Raw genomic sequence first — 27,380 nt, 5'->3', positions numbered from 1 at the left:
AAGTGAAAAAAATCTTTGAAATCATCTAATTTCTTTTGTTTGGAATGTTTGTGTTTGTGTGATGTCAACATGTTTCCTACGAATCGAAATCATAACATTTCACATGCTTTTCATTTTTGGATATTTTCGAAGTTTTTAGGGCATTAGAGAAACAGAATCTACACTCGAAGCTTGTTCATTATGAATTTCTTACATCTCAAGAAATAAATTTTATAGTTTGAATAACAAGCCTCGTGATCAAAACTATAAAATTTATTTCCTTCGATGTGAGAAATTCCATAATCAACTCGTTATCGTTGTAGATTCTATATTTTCAATAACAGGAGTATTATTTTGTACTTTTTGTTAACTTTTTTAATTTTGGACTGCTTTAATTTTACAAAACTTGAACTGGGATGAGTTTTACCTGCTCCAGTTTTTAAGGTTTCTTTGTCAAGTTCTTTTATAACAGTAGACAAGTTGCTCATGTGCTCTTCATTTAAACAATTTCTGAAAAGGAAAAAAAGAGTACAACTAGCTTTCATTAATATGTCATATAAACACTGGAATAACATGTGGAAATAAAAGAACAGTGTTCCAATGTCCCCGCAAAAAAAGTTAGGAAAACTTTAAATTCATAGAAAGTCCAAGGGCCATACCTTCCATAAAAATCAATCAACACTAACCAAATTTGAACTTAATCTGTAACTTATCATAGTAAGACTACATACAAAATCTTAATTCAATTGGGGAAAGCATTACAAAAACAAGAGGCTCCCAGGAGTCAGAATTGCTCACCTGGTTAAAGTTTGTCTTTCAGGGGCAATAAATTTAACAAGGAGTTGTCCAACAATTTTGACTCAAGAAGACTTTGGTAGGATTATCATAAGGATCATTGGTAGGATTAATATAAGAATCATTTCAGCGACAGAAAGTTTCTTTTGTTTCTTTTCTATTGTCCGACCACTTTGTTCTATTTTTAGTAACAGCAGCCATGTTTTTGGACGGATCAAAAATCCCCACTACATTTCTATGCATGATACCCCAAGAAACATTCATACCAAGTTTGGTTCCAATTGGTCAAGTGGTGTCAGAGGAGAAGATTTTTGAAAGAAACATCATTCAAAATAGCAAAAAAACGTCGAAAATGGGCAATAACTCCAACACGGCTTAACATATCAAAATGAAAATTTGACCACAGATAGATCTCATCATGCTGAACACTTTAACCCCATGTCAGAATTTGGCGTCAATGTTTTTCGATGGATCCAAAATCCCCACCTCAGTTCTATGCACGATACCCAAAGGAACATTCATACCTAGTTTGGTTCCAATTGGTCAGTGGTGTCAGAAAAGAAGAGTTTTGAAAAAAATTTTTAAAACGACAACAACAACAACAAATGCCAAGTGATGGCAATAGCTCACAGGGCCATCCGCCAAGTGAGCTAAAAAGTACGGAAAACTGTAAATTCACTGAAATTTTTTAAGTCCAAGGGCCATAACTTCTGTAAAAATCATTCAACCGTAACCAAAGTCGAACTTAATCTGTAACTCTTCATAATAAGGCCACATATCAAAAACAAACTTATTTGGTAAAAGCATAACAAATAAAGTGCGGAAAATGCAGACGGACAGACAAACGGAAGGACGCCTGGTATTTCCATGTCCTCTCGTGATGTATTGCTGGGGCAAGTTATCCTTTAAGAAAGTAAAAAAAAATGAATTAAAAAAACAGTCCAATACCTAACTTTGCAATTAGAAATAAAAAATTGCAAACTTTTAATGGTTATTGTACATATGTGATATGTACCAGTTCTAAAGATAAAATGTCCAATCCTTATAGATTATAAGATAAATTAGATAATAAGAGTGGAGAAGTCAAAATAAGGGGGAAGCAAATATTTTTACATGTACAATTCATCACTTACTTGAGAGTTTTTTGTAGTTCTGTGTCAGCTGTAGTCACTAAGTATGAATTGATAAAGTTCAGGAAATCAGAAGCCAGATTTACAAACTACAAAGAAAATTTCAATTTAGTAAGTATTGTTTGAATTTTCCTAAAGTGACATGTATTTAAACCAGGTTGGTTGTTTTAATTCCCTATCTGGTAGAGTTATCTCTTCGCTATATTCCATTTTTATTTCAATTCAGTATTCAAGGTGAAAAAAATAAAGACAATCAATTAAAGATAAAACTTGTACCACAAACATTTTGCATGATTATTTAAGACAAAAGTTATCATAAAATATCCAATAAAATTTCCATTACCCCAGCAGGTTCTCTCTTATCAGGTATAAAAACTGGACTATCCCCTGAGCTGATTTTTCTAGACCTTTTCCCTTCTGAAGGAACATCTACCCTAGCTGGGACAGGGGGTGGGGTCTGTGTGTCTGTAGCATCTGTAGGACGCAAAGTCTCTTCCATCCATTGGCCTAGTATAGACTCTCCTGCTTCTACTGTAATACGATTGATATGATTGCTAAAATTGCATATTTGTTGGTATTTCTGCATTATACCATGTGTACACCAATATTGTCTTGTTAATAAAAAAAACAAATAAAGTAACAAAAAAATTATTTCAAAATTATCTAATCCTTACTTTTAATAGTCACCAACTTCCAACAAAACTCTAATCAGCTTCATGTCATCTTTACGTAAAGAAACAAAAAACTTTCGGTTGGTATTTTTCTTTTACTTGTACATGAAGTAATATTTTTGCATATGTAACAAACCATCTTCATCTTCACTGCTATCTTCAGAGCTGCTGAAATCATCTTCATAGAATGTGATGGAATCCGATGCACTACTTGAACTAGTCTCAGATGTTTCTGATCCAAGTTTCAGTCTTCTCAATAAACAAGCCTAAAATTAAATACTTGTACTTAAAGTACAATGCTTAACATTCTGGTTTATATGTAACAACATCCAAAATGTGTTTAAAATGATTTCAATAAATTTTACTTGCCTCTTAATTTCATAATTAAAACACTGCACACTTTCAATAATGGTGTAAAATCACCAATAAATATTTATTTTTTTTCTGAATGTTTGACATAAAACTTCACTACATCGATTCTAGCACAAAGAAATGTCAGCAACCAGGGTGCTCTGTATGGTGTACTAATCACAATATAAGTTCAAAAGTGGGAAAGAGAATCCACCACTTTCAGAAAATGCAAGACTAGGAAATCTCTAACACCTCCAAGTAAGATTTTATCTTTTTTACCTTCTTAAATGATGTAGTGACCAAACTTAACATCAAATCAATCAGTGGAATATTGCTAAGTAACTTCTGTACTCTTCTCCAAGCGGTTTGTTGTTGCATGATGGGAAAATCTAATCCACTTCCTGAAGACGAGGCTCCCTGTTGTGAAAAAAGTATGGGTAATTATGCAGTCCTCTAAGAATGTCATTGGCACTTTTCAACTATAGCACTCATCATTTTCGCCATTTACGAAGGGATTTCGTAAATGACAAAAATGTTTTAGATCGTTTTTGTCACCTAAAATTTAAAAAGCGTATAAAAAAAATCCATTCAAAAAGTATTTCAGACAAATTTTCGTCGCCTTTAATATAAGTGTTGTTATAAACTGTCAATCGAAAGTTACATAATTTCACCTGGCCTTACATTCTGACAAGTTTATGACCCCATGATTGGTAATTACCTGGTGAGCCAGGTGTGAAATAATTCTAATGTTGTTAACCTGGCATCCCTGATATGTGTATCGTTAATAAGCCTTTAAAATAACAACAATTTATCAATCTATTGATCATTAGGAACACTAAAGATAAATCCAGGGTTCTCAATCGTCTTCAGCCGGTCGTTTTCGACCGCTGAAAAAAGCTTCGAGTTTACTCAAGACATTTCTGATTTTAAGTATGTTTAAAATATGAGACATATATATCCTTATTTTAATGATTAGTCGTGTTAAACAATTTCGATCTTTTATGGATGCCGACTGATATTTACTCCCATATAAAAACAAACCCTTCACAAACCTCGCACATATATAGCTTTCTACTTTTAGAAATTTAAATGCACACATATACAATGTCTCCGATGTGTGACTGGTCATCTAATGGGTTTCAATAAATTTTAACGCAATATCGGACAGTTAGGGTTTATAAATCAACAATAAATATTTATTTTACAATTCTTTTCCTTCTTGAAACGAAATCACAATGATTACGAACTTCTTCAGTTTTTAGTGGAGTCCGAGTTGCTAATTTGCTTTTGTTACTTGTATGTATGATTTTTAGTTACTCTATGTTCTTTGTTGAGTATGTCTGTTTTCCATGTCTGGTCTTTGTCCCTGGATAAAATTCTTTTGATTACCGCTATAACCTTGGTTCCCTTGATTACTCTTTCAATTCGACTCATGATCCGGGATCAAAGGTTACTAAAAAATTACCACCCAGCAATAAGACACCACGGAGCAACCGCTTACAGAGTTCAAAATTCTACAGTTGACTATGCCAATGTGGACAGGCTCCTTTCTGTCTGTCTAGTTTCTACGATTAGTAGGTACAATCTGATTAAGACTTATCTTAGGAACAGGCTCAAGGTTTCATTAATTAATTCTTGTCTAAAGATCTGTCTCCATCTTTCTGATGTGATGAGTTTTAGGTTGAGGTGTGTGTTTGGCAAAGGACAGGAGGAATTCCTCTTATTAGTTGAGTGTCAGGTCATACCATAATAATAGAGTTTGTCAAACAGTAGCTATTTTTAGACTGAATGCATCAAAGCTTTGCCATGAAGTAAAAATCTATTTTTCTAATAGTAACTCTTTTATTTATTACGTAGCACACATATATTCTTATAGAAAATAATAGTTATTTTGTTGTAACATTTATTGTATTTATTGTTATGTCTGTATCTGTAAAATTAAGATAATTATATTAAGCGTGTTTATGTCTTTAGTTTACGATATTATTGACTATTTAGAAACTTCTGCTGCCCATAATATGTCGTTTGTGCTTTATGCAAAAGTGACTAAAGCCCTCAAAATCCTAGCTAAAACCCTGCACTATAGTTAAGTCTTGTGATGGTGCTTCAAATACAGCTTATGACAGAGTTTTAAACTTCATCTGATGAGAATGCATTGTTCGAAATATCTTTAAAAAACCTAAATACAGAATGGACATCATATACTTTTCTTTTTACTGAAAAAATAGCAATATACTCTTAAGTATATTTTTTTTAATTTGAAAACGAATTCCACAACTCGACAATAAACAGAACCAGACAATTTTATTTAGATGCATTTCAAATTTAACCACAGTTTTGGATGAAAAAAAAACATATCAACATAAGTACATACCATATCCTGATACAATCCTTCAAGCTGTAAATCATTCATTAGTTCTTGTACTAACTGTAGAGCTTTAGATGATAGGGCAACAGAAACTGCACCAAAACCTTGAAATGCACTATGGAAAAAAAAGTGTCTATTTTTTAAACGTCAATAAAAAGAGATCATTCTCTTCCAATGTTCATTCAGACTTTCTAAAACGTGGCCATTTTGAAATGGATGCAAAATAAGAAAAAAGGTCAAAATATAAGTCATTACAATATCTTGGAAACCTTGCTGCCTAGGAACTTGAAATTTGGTACTGGTAATTTGATATTCCAAACGAAACTTTCCAAAAAAAAACGATAAGTTGCCTGTTGCCATGGCAACCATTTTTCCTGCTAAAGTTTCAAAATGCTCTGATTTAGATAAAATTACGTTTTTAGCTTGAAAATGACATGCTGAATTTAAATTTTGACATTTCAAGAAGATTCAAAAGTTCCCATTTCCATGGTAACCAATTATCCCCTTAAAAAATTTAAAATGCTCAAATTTGGATGAAATTTTGTTTTTGGAATGAAAATGACACGCTGAGTCTAAATTTTTGGATTTCAAGACCATTTGAGTCACTGTTGCCATGGCAACTGATTTTCCATTGATGCCTTGCTTGTCATTTACAAATGAAAACATACATATAAACGATTTAAATCTTTCTTTATAGGAAAACATCAGAAGTATGTCTCATATAAACGATTTAAATCTTTCTTTATAGGAAAACATCAGAAGTATGTCTCATGGACAAATAAAATAAAAATCTATTTGACAAAAACAAAGGTGCTCCTCATAGTGGTGCAAATAAATGGAGGATTTCCTAAATACCTTTTGCCTGAAGTAGGACGGCTATCCTTTCCTTTACTGTCAGTCTTTAGTTTAGAGTCTTTTCTCTCTAGAATGACTGCTGGTGTTAGTGATAAGATGTTCTGTAATCCTTTCAGTAAAAGCCATGCTGCCATCAAGTTTACATTCTGGGCAACCTTGAAGCACATCAAGCAAAATATTAGACACAAGCTTTATTTACCTCATTTATGTGTATCCTAAGCAACTGCTTTCTAAACCATACTTTTTTAAACTACTTTGTGTATATATTTATTACAATATAGTTTGCAAGCAATGAAAAAGATTCTCCATTTTAGATGAAGTGAAATTACTTTTTTACATTAAAAGTACAAATCTGAGCCTTAAACCTTTTTAGTGTTTCTTGTATTATCATTTCAAAGCACAAACTGCAATTTATTTAATGGTGTTTTAAATTTCAAAATATAAAACAATTTACCATGTCTTCATGGAAGGTATTTCTTCAACAAAGTCATACTTACATTTCCACCAGCTCTAGTTGAGTTCTTAATTGCATTAGTAACAATACCAAATATTTCTAACTGAAATGAAAATAAATGATACTTAAACAATGACAAGTACTAAGCTCTCATTTAATCTTAAAACACAACTAGAATTACCACAAACAAATAAAAAATTTCCATTTCTAAATATTTAATAAAAATATGAACTTAAAAAACAATTTTTAACAAACAAATTTAGGAAACCCAGGAACAGCTTGTTAATAAAATAAAAAATACCAATCATACACATACTGCTAATTTTGATATGATATACACATAAATATTGAAATGAGTTTAAGGATTAACAAAATAGCATACACTTTTCTGAATTATGCTACATCCATAGTTTTCATTTTCTTCCTCTTTTCCTGTAGCTGGTTTGACAGGTGCTGTACTTGTCATGGCAATAACTGTGTTAGTGACAGCTACACTGAGTGATGCATACAGACAACTCATCATTACTGTAACTATATTTTCCATCCTTTTTGGTGTCAGTGGTTCTAAGATGGGCAGAGAAAATGCTCGCCATACAATTGATATCTCATTAAGTAGAGGTAAAAAGCTGAAAGCAGAGGATAGAATTTTAAAGTAAAAAAATGTTGGACAAATACCATTACCATGTCCCTGGATTATTAACTTTCAAGCAGGGGGAGAACATGGTTTAAATGCTCACTTGTATAAACAAATGTGAATAGCAATATAAAGTTTTGGAAAACATTCTTTACTTGTTTTGTCATTTCTGTACTGAGGAAATACATTTTTTATCATTCATATCTTTTGTACATCTAATTTGTGCTACTTTTTTCTTGCCTAGAATGAACAAATTGTATTATAGTAACCAGGGATTGACACTAACAGTCGCCCAGTCGCCCGTGGCGACTTAAATTTTTGCTGGGCGACGATAATAACCATTATTTTTCGTCCGAGTGGCGACCGTAATTTTGGTACATGGTCGGGTTTGTTTTCCGGTTTTTAGGCATACCGGAAATCGCAACTGGTTGAATTTTGCGTACAAATACAAATAATAAATACCAGTTAGTAAAAACCATGGTAAAATGTGGCGATACATTGAAGGGGTAAAGCCGATTGCGAAGGAACAAACTAAATGATCTCCTGCAGAAAAACGAAAGGTAATAAACTGAAGACAGGGAAATAAATAGTTTATTCCATAATACATTTAAAATCTCTTGAAAAGAAATGTATTTTCAAACAATTACACATTAAACTAATATTCTGAAAAATTTTCTGGGCGCCTAACTTTTTTTCTGGGCTCCTAGATTTTTTAACTTAGGAGCCCGGGTGGCAACCAAGATAAAAAAGTTAGTGTCAATCCCTGGTAACACCTTTCATTTGATACCATGCTTATACTTAACAATACTGTATTCTTCTGTGTATACTGTGCACAGTATACACCAAAACAATGAGTTTCTAGTCTTTTTTTGGGAGACATAATTTTCGGGAATCAGCACCAAAGTTGTCAACAAATGACAACATTGAGCCATTATGTATTTTTGAGAACTGTTTTATGCCATATAAACAAATAAAGTTTTACTGCAATTTAATTTAATAGAAAAACAATGACAAGCTTTTTATTTTTTCCTCAAAACACGCAGTGCTAATTATAATCTTCACCTGCGTGTGGTGGAGTTAAATACACAATAACATGAGTGCCAACCTGTCCTCCAGCCCATTGTATTTTAATTATAAAATAACAAATATCAATGTAAAATGTGAAACAATTGCCACTAACCATTTAATCTGCTTCATTAACTGTTTCCAGATGTCAAATAACAATACACAAGCTTGGCAAATTTAAACATCTTTTTTATAAATTATCAGACTTGATGCCATTGTTTTAGTGAAACCCCTGGTTTGCATACAAACAGGAAATGTAAACTAACTTTTTTCGTCAATCTCCCTTGCCAAGAGGGAATGCCCAGTATACACAAGTGCATGTATACACAGAAGAATATGGTAAATAAATTAATATTTTTGTAAAAAGGTGCTTTGTGTGAATTTATGTCTGTACACCAATATGAATGTGATGTTAGTTTGAATACCTATTTCTCATAGTGAGGGCCTCAGAGAGTGTGTTTGGCAGAATAAATGAAACTCCACCAATCGCATCCCTGTATCGTTCTTTGTATCTTCCTAGAAAGGTCAATCTACTACATATATCAACCAGCATCTTCCCACCATCTAGTTGCTGTAAGGAGGCTAAATTTCTTTTACCAAAGGTAATTTTCATTTCTTCCTTTATTTCATCTTTGACCTCTAGATCAACAGGTTCATCCTCTCCAGTGTCTGATTTTGGGGGTTTAGTCACGCTAAGATCATTGAAAGCTGATGTCAGCTGATCAAATATGTCTGTTCCAATGTCAAGTCTAGCTCTGCTTGAGCTCTCTTTAGGCTGGACTGCAGTTGTGTCTTAAAAACATAAAAAATTATTGAGAGCCCTTTATGGTAATGTTTATTTCATTTCTTAAGGTTTTGTTTAAACAAGAATGCAACACATAGCAATAAGTCCCCTGCCCTTAATATTTTGAATGTGTCATGTAACAAGGAAAAAAGCATGACATAGCACAACTTCTTATCAAAGACACTTGCTTTGATACATAACAAAAAGAATACATGTAGCAAGGATTTTTCTAGTATTCCTCAGTCTCTTAAAGGATTTTTTTTTCAAAATCATGCATAATTTCCAAAATTACTAACTTAACCCCCTAATTTTTATTCCCAACTTACTAGATATTAGCAAAAAATCTTTAAAAAAAACGGCCCAGAAAGGACCATTCCCAAAATACCCCAAAAAATTCCTGAGTAGTAAGTTTTTTCATAGCCATTTTGTGATTATATACCTGTGTCTTTCTCACTTCTTACAATGGCTGGTATTTTGGCAAACTTCAAAACTGCTGTGAAAGTAGAAATATCAGTCTTTGACATACTACTGGTACCTGTACACAAACTCTTCAACAGGAACATCTGCATTTTCTGGAATCCACAGTAATAAAATAATCATAAATTATTTTGCAATAGGTTTGTACTGTCAAAAATAACACTTTTTTTTAATAATAAAACAGCACATTATTTTCCATTAAAAATATTCATTGCTTCCAAAGTTATTTTTGGGATGATTTATTTTTTTTGGTTTTGCGAGCAAGAAAAGAGACGAAAAATAAATGGCCATGAATATGTCCTTTCATAATGGAATATTTGTTAAATAAAGTGTGAGTTGTGAAAATAAACAACAGCGAAATTGAATGATATCCTGAAACACAAAAATAAGTTTATAGTAATTCATTTGTAATTTACAATACTACTAAATTTCCTCCACACTTCACAATGCTAAGTTCTCAAGTACTATATCAAATAAAAAACCAAATACATGAATATAAACAAGTGCTAAACATACCTGAGTAATAGAACATCCTTCATTATAATTCTGTAGTCTATCTAATAAGTATTTCATCAATACCTTACAGGCATCATATAAACTGTTCCAGCTAGTCTTTGGCACTGTAAAAATAGTTCAACTACAGATTAAAAAAAATTAAAAGTCATCAATAATTAATCAACTCAAAGACTCTTCTGTTTATGTTAATGAAATCAAGAGTACCAAAAAATGTATATTTCAAGCAAATTTCTCCAACTAAACAAATTTTTTACAATACATGTCAAGGTTTTGGTCTTAGCTATTGGTTGCTGAAAATATGGTGTGAAATCAATAGACTTTGGTAGAAGCACATACACATTTAAATTAATGAGATCGTACACAAATGTATACATGACATCAGAATCAATGGCTTAGAAATATAATAATTACCTGTACCAAAAGAAAATTTGGCCCGAGCACCACAAAACCTGAAAAATCACTTAAGTCTGAGAAAATTCTAAACCGTTTGTGACGTCATCAATCACAAAGACTTTGATTGGAGTTACCATGGAAGTTATGAATATTCTCAGATTTAAGTATTTTTTAACTTTTGTGGTACCTGTGTCATATGATATTTTCCCCCTTAGAGGGGGTTAATGTACCACATCAGCAGGGTTAAAATATCACAGCAAGGGGTTAACTTATTGCAGCCTAAAGTTGTATGCATACCTTAACAAAAATCTAAAATACGTCAGATTATATTCTAAATATTTTTCTGTATAAAAAATATATTGTATAACACTAATCTAATTTTATGGGACGACATTTATACAAGTGTATACTTACCTGCCGTAAGACTATGACTAAGGTAATGGGCTGCCAGGGCCACGAAAGATGAGTAGAATGGTTCAAACTGTTCTTCATGTTCAAGAATATCAGCTTCACTGAAAAAAAAAAATATATCATATGATACAATGTTACAGCTACCCCTTTTCACAGGGTGGTCCCACCACCCTTTTCAGATGCATGAATGCTGCGCTGCCCTTTTCCAGATTTCGAGTCAGAAATTTTCAGTTCACTTTTGGTGTCGTCTGAGGGTAAAGTGAGCCCTGCTGGGTTGAATAATTATATATGTACAATGTCAAATACAATATATTCAGTTTATTGAGTTACTTGAATAAATGTTCTTTTCTATTGTACTTGTTAATGTAGAGACATAGGGTGTGCCCTTTTTGTCATCATAAATTACTCAGTAAAGTGCCCTTTTAGAGAGCTTTTTCCTGCCGTTTTTGAATCCAAGCTGGAACACTGTAGGTTATGTGTAAAAGATTCCCTCTTTCTATGGAGATCTGCTTTTGTTACAGAAGTGTACAAATTGTGAAACTCAAATAAAGGATATTGCTGGAGTTGCTCATGACAGTAGAAATCAAATTTCAAAGTATGGTGAAACTTGTGCTTGCTTTTATAAGCAATGCCTACTCCTGTGGCAGTGGCTGCTCATCCACGTATTCGTGCATGGAGAGTCTCCTCTGGGTAATCGTCCATACATAAGGTAACTTAGGTTTGCATCTAAGACATACGGAATAGTGACAGAAACACCAGATTTGTTACTGGAAAATTGTCAAACGTATCCCCAAATGTACGACTATTACTGGAATGTTCTTAAAATTTAAGTCTATCCAAAGAAAGACCAGTGCAAGCTCGTAGGCAGGAATTTGTAAAGGGGAGGGGGGAGTTCTTTAGACTCACGCCATGAGGGGCTATCAACTTTAATAGACACAAATCAAACAAAACTCTGACTCTAATAGTGCTTTTTCGTTTTTAGGGGGGGGTCTTAAGAACATCAAAAACCCCCCACCCACCTTGGCTACGGGTGTGCAGTGTGAATGGGCATGTTTGAAACTAACTAGCCTGTGATTGCTGTCTGGAATGTTGGCATTATGATTTGAAACGTGCTGGACTGAACCATATGCCAAACAATCTTTCTGGGGGTGCAAAGAGTAATCAAAGGAACCAAGATTATAGCAGAAATCAAAAGAATGTAATCCAGGGACAAAGACCAGACATGGAAAACAGACAAACACAACAAAGAACATCAAGTAACTAAAATAATACATACAAAGTAATAAAAGCAAATGAGCAACTCTGGATCCACTAAAAACTGGGAGCATATACTAGGTGCACCAGTAGGGTAAGCGTCCTCTACTTTTCTAGAAATACCGGCTGAGTTGCTCATAAAAAGTCAAGTCCGGGGTAGACAAAAGGGGAAAGGAAAACTATGAAATGTTGAACAAATCAGTTTTCATGGTGCAAACTTCATTCAAAATAGTCTTTTATGTTTGTTGAATATGTATTTTGTCTTAATTCTGAATGATTTCTATTCAGGTAAATTTGTCAAACATAATTTATCACAATTTCCACATTACTAATGTACACACAGTAATTTGTTACCCATTTTATTGCAGCCAAATATCAGCTGTTTCCCCTTGAGACTTCCCAATATGTTGAAAAATATTTTTCCCAAAGGGAGGAAAACTCCAAATTGTCAAGCATATATTCTTGAAAAACAGGTAAAGAAGCCAGTAAAATGTTCATCAAGACATATTTTCTTGGCCTGCTACTTTCTTCACTTCTTGGGAATGTTTTTTTGGGCAAGTCGTAACCTAATGAATATTAGAAGTACGTATTTGTCAATTCAGTATCGGTTTTCAGTTCCATATTGGCATACGACACGTTTCTGTCCCCTGTACCATATTTTCCCAATGTGTTAAAAACACAGCAAAAATTTCCCAGAAATAAAGGACAGTCCTTCCGAAGGTTTGTCTGACCATCGGATATCACTGATAGAAATGTGATAGGACCGGTAAAAAAAATCGAACGCCCGAATGGAAGACTGGAAAAATTTCTGATATTAGTCATTCTTGATTCAGGTCAAAATGGACGGTAAAACTTGGTTCGGTCCTGAAAATAGTATGTCATAATGGTTGGGTCTAAACTGTGTAACCTGTACCCATACCAACTTTTCCCTGTACCCATATATAGTTTTAGTAAAATATCCATTCTTTCGGTACGTTAAGAACTGAAAAATAGCATGAGGTGTGATAAAGTCTGTTTCAATTCACTTCTAATAAAGAAAATGATGTATATTTTTTCTGATATTTCTTGTTTCATTGGTTTTCAGAAGTCAGAAGGTCTAAAATGTGTAACCGGAAATTACCGTACCTAACTATTCATTGACTATTTCTCACTTCCCTGTCCGAATTTTACGTTTTTCTAAAATTATTAAGAGGTTAAAACTTCACCTTATGACTTTTGATAAAGTTTTGAAAGATATGATATTGTTTTAAAAAAGAAGTGATTGAGTTTGAATTCCATACTATACCTAGCGTCAATCCCTGTACCAGCAAAGAATGGACGCGATCTTATCCAGATTGAAAAACAAAAATCTCATAAACAGAGTCTGATGCAATTTTAATTCATTGTCAATGAAAATTTTGATAATATTATGACTTTTTAATGTCAAATATGCCATAAATTAGTACAGATAACAAAAAATACTGGACTTCAATTTTGGGTAGGGAATTTCGGGTTACACATTTTAGACTTTTTGAAAACAGAAAATCGAATAAAATCTATTTTTTCAACAAACATTTTAAAAATCATTAATACTAGCCTAACCATCATGTCATTTTGTATATGTGTACCAACTTTCAGCTGGAAATATCAAGCAATAATGACGAAATTGGCAAAGTAGTATTTGGGTACACGGAAAAGTTGGTACGGGTATGGGTTACACATTTTAGACCATACCTGTCATCACAAGACTGAATGTCCTGAAAAAATACTGAACCTTTGGAAAGATTGAAAGGATTGGGGCTGCTTTTAAAACAAGGAACAAAATCACTGACACAAGGCATGTCTGTCATGATTTTGTACGTTATTGACAGAAACCGGATGTATGGACTATCAGGTTGTAGAGGCTCCCCGTCCATGAATGCATGGATGAGCAGCCACTGCCTATTACCACATTTCCTGTACAGTGTAATTTTGTAGTATTCCATTTCAATTTCTAATAGTAATTTTGATACATGTGTATCATTAACTCTTGCTCAAGTCCTTTTCAACCTGTAACGGGCAATTTATGCTTATTGTTCCTAATCTGAATATAAACTTCATAAATTAATTTCGATGTATGACCGAAAAAAGGAAGAAAAGAGAAAGTTAAATGTCAGACTTCGATTCAGGTTTCATCTTCAAGGATATGCAATGGCAAAGAGAAGTTTGTATATAACCTTTTGATTATTGTCTTGAGAATCTCTGCAATGTCTTTTTTGTCTAATGTGGCATGAGAAGTGGCCAGCAGTGGCTGAACACTGCGTGACCACTCCAGTCCTCCTGCCATTTCAGTTTTTCTTCTGCAAAATCATTGACGAGAATTAACGATATACCACGAGACTTTCGAAATAAAGGCATATAAAAACCACATATCGGCCATACATGCATTTAAAAATTAGCAGCAACGGACTGAATTAAAATTATACCATGTGTATTTTTTCTGCAAAACAAATAGACATTGTACCAATATTGTCACATTGTTTTTTAAGTAATTTCACATACAGTAAAAAAAATCATGGTATTGAGCAGTTATTAATGAGTATTTTAAAAATATTGTAGATATGCCTGTATTATCAATAATGAATACTTTATTGGTACAAACTCATCAACACTAACTGAACCCTTGGTTAAGGCCCAATACAGGCAATTGTTGCAAATATAAAGAATATAGTCAAACATTTATTCAGTTAATAATACATCAATTTCAACATCATATGTACATGTATGCATATCTAATAAACTTTTCCCGAATATTCGAACAGTTCGTAATGAAACAGATAGTCAATCTGAGAGCTTTATATGATGTATGATTTAATAAAAAAAAGACCTCCTGACTGCATTTTTGTTATATTTTATGTTTGATGTTATCTAATTTTCAATGAATGGACAAAAAACTTATATATATATATACGATTTTTAATCAAATAGACGAATCTGAAAAAGAGGGTGTCATAACAATCCGTGCCCCAAGAGCCTGTGCAGTAGTTGGTTAATATCAGGTTCATCAGTGGTCAGTGTATTTAGCTTTATTATGTTTTCTATCTTGGTATTCAGTTTCCGATGATTTCTTTTCAGATGGTTAATGAACAGCATTTTGCTGCAATCGCCTGATGAATAATGACGCCAGAGCATAGTTGTTGCGTCTTTTGCACATGTTGTTCTGGTTAATTGGCAACTGATAACCCTGACATAGAATTCTATACCCAGTTTGGTAAGTGTGCTGTCTTGATCAGCAGTCTTTAAACTTCACTTTCTGTTTCTAATAACCCCATTCCTTAATGTGCTATTCGTAGATGTTTCATGGAATTCTTCTATATGTGTCTAGTGATGTTATAAATACCATCATCATCTATATAGCAGTGGTTTTGTGTCATCTATTTATGAAACCACCATATCATATAATAGAGCGTCAATAAACTGAGGCAGAAATTTCGGGTCAGCGCATTTTGGGCATTTTGAATTTTGTCAAGTGCATCGTGACCTACCGTTTTACGTTCAAAAATAACTTTCAGTCATATGTATAAAACACTGACAATTGTTGCTAGTGCTGAATTGTAATTTGTAAATTGTAATTTAAGGTATAATTAAGTGCGTTTAACAATTGTAAGATTTCTACAAAACCATTGATTAGGCGTTGGATATCACGATTTGCAAGTAAGACTTCATATGTACTCAGGGATTTTAATTGAAGTCCATAATCTACTTTGACCGTTTTCCCTCTGCGAGCCGGATCCAGAGTTTCAGAAAAAGACCAGGAGTTCCAGGCTATTATTTGCTAATTTTTACCATGAAATAAGGGGCGTTCCAACTCTGGAACTGGAACACTCGTCCGTGCGCAATTGAGATATAAAAGATTATGCAACGTATTGGAAATAAAGATGCTAATTTCGAATTGAATAATGATAATGTCTTCAGCTGCATGGCATTTCACAGTACGCCAGTGCGTTAATGGCTGGGTCCAGCATTGTTTTACCTAAGGATTTAAAAAGCCCTTATTTGATTTTACATGCCTACAACTGCAGTGTTGATTTTCCAAGATATTTTTAAAATTTTGGTTTGAAAGGGGGACCTAAGTAACATGTACAAATTTCATACAATTTTATATAACGTTATTATGAAACTGGTCATCTTTTAAAGGATGCCAGGATGTGTTCTCGACTATTTAAAACTGAGAAATTTGTGACATAGAATAGTCGATAAATTAAGTTTGTAAAAGGAATTAACACCTATAATATATATTGATCGTCCACAAACTGGCCCACCTTTTATACTTGTATACTGGACTGGTTATTTAAATATTGATGATGGTTTGTATACATAGCAACTAAAAAACAAATCAAAGCATTTGAATTAAACGGAAAGTAGACTGCTGAAACATTTAAGTGCTATATTTATCTGATTTCGATACATCATTTTATAACTAAATCTGTTTATTGACAATTAAAATATTACTTGCGTATTAACTTTTCTGTTAATTACATACATGTACCATATACCCGTAACTAGTTAGGGTCATAATCTAGAACCAATAGTCACTGAGATGGAACACTTACGAAATGTTAAAATGTTTTTCTGAATATTATCAAAGTTTCTACCAAAATACGGATCGTGAGTATGTTATTCTGAGTGGTTAAATAATTTTAAAAAAAATTAAATTTCTTTATTGAATTTGAAATGAACAATTAGGCATGTGGAGTTCATGAAACACTTTGTTGATAGAATTTATCTCCGACTATGCAACATGAACATAATGAAGATTGATATAAGTTGATATTATAATGGACTGAATATTGTTTGTTAATTTACAACAATAAAGTAACAGGTTTATTTAATTTATTATACCGAATGATCAGCACCCCGTTTCACTGTCAATGAAAGGTAATGATGGTAAACAGATCGATAACATGTCAAGCATAGCATTAGTATTGAACGGAGGGTGTTAAGGATCGTGAACATTGAAAAAAGAAAGAGAAAATCGAAATCGTGATATGGTGTGTCTATTAACATTTCAAAATGTTTCTTTTGTATTTTCTGAAGAAAAAATATTAAATTGAAAGACGCATTACTTCATAACCTTTGCGAAAGGTATTCCTTTTGACAGACATTCTTGCTTTGTTTGGTAAAGTTGCAATTTGGCTGAAATTTCGAATTTTTCGTTCACGATCTTTCGCTTCTTCCTTTCAATATCAATCAGTTCGCGATATGTTCTCCCGCTTGACATAATGACGGATGAAGAACCTTGCAAAGATCAACAACTATGAAACAAAACAATAGTATACCACTGTCTAATTTTCCATCTGTAATAGTCAGCACCAATTTAACTTTCAGAGCAGTTTTCAGTCTCACCTAATCATTAGCAATTTTCGATGTCGAGCTTATGCTCCCCGCTTATATGAACAGTTATCTCATCTTCACTGTACTGTACTACAGGAACGGATTTTATGTTTTAGGACCAAATTATAATTTGAATCAAATGCAGGTCTGATAAACAAAGCGTCGAAATGTCGAAGACTGATGAGGCCAATTTTTCGGATGGACAGCATCTGGGCCATTCGTCATCCAGTGTTCCGATTCCAGCTCCAACTCTCCCGGAGTACGTGGAGCATTCCATGCCCCCGCCGTCTTATGAAGAGATCATGGGACACCAAACACAGACGTCCGTACACCAAGAGACAGCAACAGACGTACCTCCTCTAGCTTACGTTGATATAATGCCTCGATTGCTTGAAAATGGAAACATCAAATTCAAAATTGCACCAAAATTCGACAAATTTAGGTACACACTTCTGATCTACAATACCAGTAATACAGAATGTATTTGCACTTAACAGTTCAGTCATTTTTTTTTGTGTATTCAATTCCATCATTTTTCTTTCTTTTTAAAAGAATACTTTTCAATAAGGTCATGATTGGATGAACTCCGGTCTCACCATTATGTCAATACACATTTGATTGCCAGTATATTGCACGTCGCAGGACAGCATCATATCAGCTAGTCTTAAATACATGGTTTTTTTTTTTTGGAAAAAGAAATTTGAGCTGATCTCTAGAAATCCAACAACCAAGAACAGAAGTGTATTGACATTGAAGCAGGTGTTGAAAAGAATGATAAGTAAACATGTTATCTTTATATAAATTGTAATATCGTACACATATGTCTCAGTCTTAAGCTACAATGTATATGTTTTCAGCTACTTGATAGAAGTAGCAAACGAATGGCTAAGAACCAACCATGGATTTGCCGTATGGAAATGTGAGACTGTAGAAAGAAAGGTAGATGCAGGACAGGCCGGGGGACTACCTGTTATAGAAATGGATAAAATGACTATTCATCATGCAACATATGGGTTCAATGTATTCGTCAGGGGAGTCAGGTAATTAATTTAGTTACTATGTGCATCTGCTGAGTATATTAGAAAAAAAGGAACAAGCACTACCTTAAAAAAATAGCCGACGCAATAAAACTTTGTTCTTTTTGCTTAAAATTTTCTACATTTCATTGAGGAAATCAATTTTCGATACAGTTTTTTTTTAAACGCCACAATATATTTATGTTATCAGTATTTGGCCAATCGGGAAACAGAATTGCGATCAGGTGACTATTATTTCTTTAAGGTCAAAGGGTAAAAACGAAACTATTCCGACTGTGTCGGAAAAAGTCCATACTTTCCCTGTCTAACCTACTAAACAGTATACTTAATTGGCTTCGTACTGAAAAGCAAAATTATTCATTTTTATGCTGTTATAAGAACTTACCTCTTGCTTGTTCTATGTTGGAGTTTAAACGACTGCTATCGGAAGATATTTACCGATCAAAGTGTAGAAATTGAAATGAGTATACCTCTTTTGGTCTTCAACTTTCGTGCTCATACAACTTTTACTTTCATTTCATATTTTGTCAATTGCCAACGGACGCTTTTGTTTTGATTTTATTAACTAGCATTCAAATCATACCAACTTTCAAATTTTCAGAATGTGGCTCGTAAAGAAAACGGATAGGAGTCCCCCGCAACAACTTGGTCTGATGAATGTAGTCCCTGAAAAGAAGATAGTAGAATGGGCCTCCTACAGACACAGCGGTTTCATGTTCGACGACCCCTTTTACAGGACTAGGGTCACTAGCCAATACGTTACCTATGACGATTTATCAGAAACCATGATTAAACTCAATTCTAGACTGAAATCTGATCCCTTACCAGGTAATGTATACCATTTATACACAAACCTTCTACTATTAAACAAGAACCCTTTCCCATTTAAACAAGAACTCCACCAAACTCAATAGAGTGAGTGGACTTGATATGACTAGATACACTTTTATAAAAGTTTTTCTCAGACTTTCTCATTTCTGATGCTCTGTATATATTTTTTGATATTCCATGAAGCTAATTCTATTCGCCGTATATCAATTTTCGCGTTTTGCCAAAATTTGGTTAGGTCTTTGAGGTGATTGTTACTCTCTAGTTAAAGAATACTTTGACGTCATAAAATCTAAAAATTCTGATTCGATTTACCACATAAGTTAAAATATTCCCAGACTTTGCTTTTTATGGCACCTACGCCGGGTGTTAGATGTTATACTTAGTTTTGCACTTGAGACTGTTACCATTCTCCCCTTTATGAAAAATATCGTGTATATTCTTCCTATTATCAAATCTCTCGTGATTTCTGCCCGCACAACCCAGACAATTTTTAAAAATTTAAACCTTATTCTTATGAAAGTGATAATCTTCGCAGGAATAATACTGAATGTGGAAGGAGCAATGATGAAGACTTTTGAGTACCTAGATGATGCAGTCGTTGACCCCGATAATACAAGTTACACAAGTGAACATAAAATGAAAAGATTAACACAAATTCTAAGAATATTCTTTATCAAGGGGCCACCAGCACATGAAGAAGTCCGTAAGTGACCATTACAAATAATACATGTCGTACACCAATGCTCTAAATAAAACAAAATCTAGTTTAATTTTATCATTTGTTGACCCTAAGTCGAATTTAAGCACAGCGCAAATGCCAACCCTTTCCCCGTTTTCGTAACCGATCTCCGATCCAGAAATGTTCAAATAGAAGAGACCAAATTCGTTTTCCTATTTTCCGTATCTGTTTCTGTTCTTTTTTTAATATGAGAGTAATTTTCTGCACATGCTACTTAACATATGCCGATATATGCTGAAGTAAGTCGTAGATTGAGATATGGTTAAACTAGAAATTATCAGAGATGTCATACGACCCTTTGGTTTCCTTTTTTCATTTTTCCAGATATGCAGGAGATAAAACCCAAAATGATTAGACCAGGGGCTGCTTTTGGAAACCCTATATGGCAATCATGGGCTGAACTAAACGGAAAACTTGGTGGTTGGCTGGCCAATACCACGGTATGTCTTAAATATGATGCGAGATACTCACTTGGAGTTTAAAAAGATGCATTTTGGTGCTTACTCTACCGATGAGTAGTACTTTGTCAATTTCTCTCAGTTTTAGACGAATCCTTTGCTTAAAGGTTTCTGGTGCTTCATTTTCTACAAGATGATCGTCATGTCTGTGTCTCTTATAATGCTGACATCACTGTATGTAATCTGAATTCCTTTCTATCTTGTTAGAAAACATTTCCTGGCGGTTCCAAGGAGTAAGTTCCGGAGTTGCACCCTCTGTTTGCTAAAAATTGTTGTTAATTTTGTGCCAAATTTTTGGGCAAATGAACAAAATTATTGCCTGAATAATCTTACTTTTTATTCACAATTTTAAATCTGTCTCTGGCGTCTGTACATATTTTTCAATGTCTATAATCGACACCTATAGATCGTAATTATGCACAGTTTTTCTATGGTTTGGACTGAGCTGAGTGTAATCCATTACAACAATTTATTTATTTTCAGGGTACCCGAGTGGTTAATATTCAAGTATTCAATGCTAAAATGAAGAGACACATTGGTGGGTATTTGATATCTTGTTAATAATGATTCTGGGCCATTATACATTTGTATATGATATTGGGCTTTGAATTGGTATAACAAGTGGGAATCTCAGCTCACAATTGTTTAATATAGGTTTAAGTGGGCTGTCCTATATACTGTCAATTTTGAACTCACACAGAAACAGAATTTCCAACACATAATGTACAACACACATCTGCTCAAGATGAAATCTCCAACGGGAGTTCCTTGACGGGTAAACATTCAACTTTGGATATAAAATGTATATTTCTACGGAATCAGTTTGTTCCAGTCTTTCATTTTTAAGCTGCTTATTGATATTCTCCAATTGCACTAAAGTACATATTATATAAAAGTAAATAACTACCATGTTTCGTTTTTGTTAACTGTACACATGTTCAGTTTAATCTTTTAGTAATATTAATTTATTACTAATAACTTACGAAATTGATACATTTGATAAAAATCTCCAAAATTTGAAAGTACAAAAAAATATGTCATCAAGTATTTGCAGGAAACTGATGTAGAATTTCCCGCTTTTCTAGTTAATTTCAAAGCCCATTACTTAACATATCTTGAACAGTTGGAAAACTCTCCTTTGGAAAAATAAAATGTTTTATAAGTTATGCATTCAATGAGGACATTTGTTAAAGTTAAAATAAAACTACATCTATCCATAATGCACTGCATGCCGACTGCAACAAACAACGCGAATCGAAACACATGTATCTATATTCTTAGTGCACTAGTTGTTATTCCGGTGGCGGACCTGGGGTTTTGTTACGACCCCATGTCCCCTTTTTATCTTGACCCCGCTGTAAAAAAAATTGGATCTGTCTCTGTTCTCTAAATGGAATATAACTTTTCTTTCAGATAAAGCTGTACTGATGACAGATTGCACAGACGAAGTTCAGTCGAGTTCACTTGCAAGAGACTATGTAAAAATTCTACGTGTTTTCTACACAACTGGTTCATCAATTCAATCGCAACCAATTGTTAACTTTTCAAGTAAGCTGTTTCTACCCGCTCGAATCGGGAGGGCAACATTTGAAGGCATGGGACAAACTATGTACAGAATAGAAGCATGGTTAAGATTGGCTGGTAAATATTAACGCATTGACTTAAGATCATCAACAAGTTTCCAAATTAATTATTCATTCTATAGGAACCTTCTATCGCAAAAAAAAATCATTTTACATTGAAAACAAGTAGTATCTTTAAACAAAGATAGCCGATGTAGTATAATTGTACTCTTAACTTTTTACATTTCTTGTAACTCGTGGCACGCAATATTAAAATTTTCGATACAGTTTTTTTAAAGCCACTTAGTTACCAGTATTTGGTAAATGGGGAAACAGAATTGCGACCAGGCGACTTGCGTTTCCATAGAAGAGCGTCCTTAAGGTCAAAGGGTAAAAAGCGAAACTATACCGACTGCGTCGAAAAAAACCCAACGTACTTAATTTTTAACTTGCCCCATACTAATGACACTTATCGCTTATCACATGTTAGACAGGTATGCATATCTCTTAATATCTTTGAAAGAAGAAGTGTTAGTTCAGAAATAGCAGAATTAACATGTATTTAGACAGCTAATATTCTTCTCCTTCTAAAGACAAAAGACCACGCTATACAAATGTACCTTTCTGAGTCAATTATTTGTATTTCATTTTTAGGGGTACCGATTTACAATGTTGAGACTGTTCAGTATTTGTTGGAGACGACAAAGACGTTTGGAGTAGAGTTAGATAAATGTTCATGGACTGAAAATCCCAACATGGGCAATATTTACGTTACCGCTATTAGGTTTGTTTAAATTGATGGTTTATAGAGCATAAACTGATGATGTTCAAGACACAGAGTTGTTTATCCCTTGGTTAGATAAGAATCACCTGATAAACTGCCTTTGATAGTTGGACGACTAAAAGGAGATTTAAACTGTACCTTTATAAGGCAATTTTCTTCTCAAGTGTCAACTATATAAAAGTTCACCTGGCGATTGTCATTTGAGCAAGGGAAGACCACAGATACATGTAGTCATGACCCAATGGAGACTCTTAATTGATGCCTTTCTCCTTTTCATGCTTCACTCAAGGAGTAGGTGGGATATTAGAATCACCTTTTTCATCTGTCCGTCCGACTTATGTCGGCTCCCAATGGGTGGATTCATTTTAAATTTTGTGTGTGGCTTTATATAGATGGGGCATATGATGTAAGCTTTTTAGGACGTTGTCCATTGTCAAGTTCCTACATACGAGTAGGGATATGCCTGGCAGGACTACCCGTTAACTTTATGCTTTGGCGTGGGCAACACATTCCATATTGTTCAGTTTGATTCTTCTTTCTCTATGATTAAACTTATTCCAAATACAAGCATTGCTAATAAACGGTAGTTTTATTCATTTGGGCATTCTTGTATGTGTATTATATACACAAGTACCAGAAAAGCCATATGAATGAAAAACCGTGTGTTGAGAAAACCATCTCCTTCCGCTAAACACCATTATTATAATAGTCTGCACTGTAGAATATTATAAGCACCATATAATTCTATTTGCTCCGCTTGCAAAATATGCTTTCTTAACAAATTGCCATAATTACGTCATTTCATCGTCCATCTTCAAGTTGGGACTTGCTGAGATAGAGGTATATGGCATACATTATAATTACTACTAGGTCATTATTATAAATGTGTCTACTTATATTATTATTTTAAATAAGATTAAATTAATTCAATACAGGATACTGTGTTTCATTGTTAAAAGCAATGATATGTAATACTATTTTTAGGGTATATTTCCCATGTACGTTTACTGAACCAGACCCACAACTTCTACCACCTCAGCCTCCAGGATTTGTCCAAAATGCAGATGGCTGTTGTTGTGTCAGCTGATGTTACTACATGTATAAATAATTGTGCAATGGTAACATTGTATGCTGATGAGTGAAGTTCCGTGATTGTCAGTGAATGAGACTATTATCTTTTTATAATGCGTAATTTATGCATCAAGACTTTTATCATATCAGGTAGAAACCGTTGATCGGTTTGTTATTTTTCTCAATAAAACTGCACTTGTACTATTGTATATTTTATTTAGTGATGGTACGTTATATACGCAAATCCAAGTAAAGGTGTATGCCCCTTAAATCAGTAAAAAATATTGTTCAATGAAAACTTGATTTTTCTTCAATTCTACCCTATAATGTTCTCCACTTGGCCTTTACTTCTATGTACGCTACACCTTACCTGAAAAACCGGATCCGCTCCAAGGTCCTTTTTCACCACGTAAATTTATTCATATATAGTGATGCAGGGGCATGTGTGATCACCAGATCATCCTTTTTTTCTAATTTAAGAGAGAAACGTTCATATTATATTTTTTTTTAGAAAAATTTGTTACCAAATGGTTTCTACATGTAATTTGCATAAAAGACTTGATTAACTACATTATGATACCAAAAGGTTTTCGTTACATTACATATATATATATAATCGTCTAAATAATAGGCAACAATCACTTTTACGGGGTGACGGATCGTTAAAAACGATGGGAAACATAACAATAAATTAAATAAACGTCTAAATATGTTTAACATCACCAGAAGATGGTAAAATTTAAATTGAATATTTCGGATAAATGATATCCTTCAGCATAAAACTTCACGAGCATAAAACTCACAAAGTTCAAGATCAAAACAGATTCAGAAGCTGAATCGCTTACGCTGTGGGTGATTGTACCTTTATCAAAGGCTCACATAAGCAACTGATAAGGAGCCTGAATGAGGGTCTTTTTTTATCAAAATTAAAAGTTCTATAGTGATCAAGCTTTTCAGAAATCGGTGAATGGAATTCAATGAAACTTGCACACATTCTTCATCAGATGATGCCACTTTGCATTTCCATCTGAATGTTTTTTCTTAATTGTTATTTTTTTTCATTTTTTTTTTGGGGGGGTGGGTCCTACATGATTTCTGGAGAGGGTATGTAGCGAGGGTCTTTGCCTAATGAACTTTTCCCACAGAGTTTTCTGCTTTTTAAAAGTATACTGTCAGCTGCATCCAAATGCGACTTAATTTAAACCTTTAAGATTATACAAGTAATGACAGATGTAAGCAGTACATGTGAACTTCCCTTATTGTAAAAAAGGAAGAGAACGGTAGATGTGTTTTTGATATTTCGGTTGGTATTTGTCGAAACGAATCATAATAGATTTTTCCGTAAATGATGCGATTTTCAAATTATTGCTATGGTATTGTCATTCTTTAAAATGTTCTGAGTTAGCTTTCAGTAAATGCGAGCGTTCTGTGGATATCTAATTTTGTCCATATGCATATGTATGTAAAGGTATTAAATGTATTATTGAGTGAATTTTATGGTGTGGTTGTTTGTTATTTCAGTTCATTTTTGACTTTACATTAAAAGGGGGCGATTAAGGCTTTATAATACTGGTTTAACCCCACTGCAGACAAGCGCCTTTCCACAATAAGGAGATGGTCATTAATGTGTCTTTGTGTCTTTATTTTACTTTCTACGGTGGTTTTTATTACTTCATAGAATGAAACTTCTTTTCTTTTGCTATCTTCCTGTTGTTTTTTTTTCATTATGTAGTAAGAGGTGACTATAAGAAAATATCTTAAAATTTCCACTCAATTATCGATGTAGAATAAGTTCATTTGAATGTGTGACGAAAACCTAAAAAAACGTCTAACAAATTGCATTCCTTTTAAAAAGGCGTTGAAATATGATATTATGTACTTTTAATGTTATTAGACTAGTACAGACTTGGTATAAAAAGCAATAACACTTTAATTTATGTACGAGACGCATGTGTAAAATGGAGAGGAAAGGAATGTTTTGCTATAAGTAAGTGTGATGATATATTTTTGCAAATTTCATATTTGGAATAATTTTTATGTTAAATATTTTGTCAATTTTATTAAATCATTTTTTAAAATCAAATTTCACTTAAAGATTATATTTTCTGAAAGATTAGAAATAAAAAGTAGTCAAAGGGATGTTTACAAATTAGCAAGAAAGAATCAGGATAATAGGATAATAATAAGGATATCTAGATCCGTTAAACAACTCAAAAAATGTTTTATGAAGACGTCGATGAAGAAAAAAAAAGATTATAAATTAGTAGATTATAAATGAGGTGCAGTGACAGAGATTATTAGTTTTACAAATCGTATATATTTTTATGAATGATAATATTTCAGATATTAAGTCAATGGATCAAATAATAGTAAATCAAAGTCGCTTAACTTCATGTTATTTCTTGTTCTATTCAATTATTTTGAAATGCTTTATTGTTTTATTCATACATATTGTTATTTTAACCAAGACTTCTGGTTTGCAATAGTAATCAAGGGAACCAAGGTTATAGCGGTAATCAAAAGAATGTAATCCAGGGACAAAGACCAGACATGGAAAACAGACATACACAACAAAGAACATAAAGTAACTAAAATCATACATACAAAGTAACAAACGTAAATGAGCAATTCGGACTCCACTAAAAACTGGGAGCATGGACCAGGTGCACCGGTAAGCGTCCTCTGCTTTTCTAGAAACACCCGCCGAGTTGCTCATAAAAAGTCAAGTCCGGGGTAGACAAACGAGGAAAGGAAAACTATGACCCGTTGAATAAATCAGTTTTCATGGTGTCTGGTCTTTGTCCCTGGATAACATTCTTTTGATTACCGCTATAACCTTGGTTCCCTTGATTACTATTACAAACCAGAAGTCTTGGTTAAAATAACAATATGATGACGACCATAAAACTTCTGTAGTGATGACTTCAATCTTGTAGCAACATAACCCTGTTCCAGAAGCCTATTTGTAAGAATTCTAGCGCGATACAAAAAGTCTGCGTAGTTTCGGCAAGCTCTGGCATAACGTATGAGTTGTGATATGAATACTCAATACGCAGGAGCCGAAGGGATGTTGCCACAAATGAAAGGAAAGTTGACAATTCTGAATGAAAAGTCATCACGTTTGTCGTAAAGTTTGGTCAATAGTTTTCCTTTACCATCGATTTTTAAGTGTAGGTCAAGATATGAGGCTGACTTTACAGTGTCTGTAGTATCCTTTATCTCAAGTTCTTTGGGATAGATGCGATGTATCAAATCCTCAAAATTGGGATTGTTTAGAGATAATACATCATCGATATAGCGGAAACTGAGATTAAAGGATCTAGCTAAACGATATTCTTTCTTTCGGTTCAGATTAGGTATGAGTAGCCCAGCAAGTGGAGGAGCACAATTTGTTCCCATTGGAATGCCG

The 27,380-nt window shown here is 33.6% G+C and overlaps 2 protein-coding genes across 5 annotated transcripts in view; one reads left to right on the top strand and one right to left on the bottom strand.

The window, feature by feature from the left end:
* Positions 1 to 14,463, bottom strand: part of LOC148611393 (E3 ubiquitin-protein ligase UBR4-like) — an 84,138-nt gene extending 69,675 nt beyond the window's left edge. The window contains exons 1-14 of the mRNA XM_088591894.1: positions 14,333 to 14,463; positions 10,887 to 10,984; positions 10,080 to 10,183; positions 9,526 to 9,658; positions 8,728 to 9,094; positions 6,986 to 7,229; positions 6,647 to 6,706; positions 6,150 to 6,304; positions 5,301 to 5,409; positions 3,206 to 3,343; positions 2,712 to 2,841; positions 2,248 to 2,435; positions 1,908 to 1,993; positions 407 to 489 (exon numbers count right to left, since the gene is read on the bottom strand). Coding sequence (XP_088448020.1) covers positions 407 to 489; positions 1,908 to 1,993; positions 2,248 to 2,435; positions 2,712 to 2,841; positions 3,206 to 3,343; positions 5,301 to 5,409; positions 6,150 to 6,304; positions 6,647 to 6,706; positions 6,986 to 7,229; positions 8,728 to 9,094; positions 9,526 to 9,658; positions 10,080 to 10,183; positions 10,887 to 10,984; positions 14,333 to 14,442 — 2,005 coding nt within the window. The 5' untranslated portion in view covers positions 14,443 to 14,463. The remainder of the gene's footprint in view (positions 1 to 406; positions 490 to 1,907; positions 1,994 to 2,247; positions 2,436 to 2,711; positions 2,842 to 3,205; positions 3,344 to 5,300; positions 5,410 to 6,149; positions 6,305 to 6,646; positions 6,707 to 6,985; positions 7,230 to 8,727; positions 9,095 to 9,525; positions 9,659 to 10,079; positions 10,184 to 10,886; positions 10,985 to 14,332) is intronic.
* A 2,210-nt stretch (positions 14,464 to 16,673) lies between these two features.
* On the top strand, positions 16,674 to 24,172 carry LOC148611392 (uncharacterized). Of its 4 annotated transcripts, none has more exons than XM_088591900.1 (10): positions 16,674 to 16,767; positions 17,606 to 17,931; positions 18,347 to 18,529; positions 19,128 to 19,354; positions 19,893 to 20,060; positions 20,421 to 20,536; positions 21,038 to 21,092; positions 21,968 to 22,195; positions 22,771 to 22,900; positions 23,885 to 24,172. In XM_088591900.1, exons 2-10 carry the CDS (start codon positions 17,657 to 17,659, stop codon positions 23,985 to 23,987), a joined length of 1,485 nt encoding a protein of 494 aa, XP_088448026.1. In that variant the 5' UTR covers positions 16,674 to 16,767; positions 17,606 to 17,656; the 3' UTR covers positions 23,988 to 24,172. The 4 variants fall into 4 exon arrangements, with proteins under 4 accessions (XP_088448026.1, XP_088448025.1, XP_088448027.1 ...); XM_088591899.1 differs by having other exon boundaries at positions 16,675 to 16,763; XM_088591901.1 differs by having other exon boundaries at positions 16,711 to 16,763; positions 17,635 to 17,931.
* The last annotated feature ends 3,208 nt before the right edge of the window (positions 24,173 to 27,380 follow it).

This window comes from Perna viridis, chromosome 7 (assembly GCF_037379345.1).
Source record: "Perna viridis isolate PV_CMFRI_1.1 ecotype Kerala chromosome 7, ASM3737934v1, whole genome shotgun sequence".
In the NCBI taxonomy this organism is placed as follows: domain Eukaryota; kingdom Metazoa; phylum Mollusca; class Bivalvia; order Mytilida; family Mytilidae; genus Perna; species Perna viridis.
Note: the sequence above shows the minus strand (reverse complement) of the source record. Positions and strands in the feature narration are given on the sequence as shown.

Coding starts and splice junctions, on each gene's coding strand:
- LOC148611392 (XM_088591900.1), top strand. CDS start 17,657: ATGTCGAAGACTGATGAGGCCAATTTTTCGGATGGACAGCATCTGGGC. Junction 17,932..18,346: donor CCAAAATTCGACAAATTTAG/GTACACACTTCT, acceptor ATATGTTTTCAG/CTACTTGATAGAAGTAGCAA. Junction 21,093..21,967: donor TAAAATGAAGAGACACATTG/GTGGGTATTTGA, acceptor CTTTTCTTTCAG/ATAAAGCTGTACTGATGACA.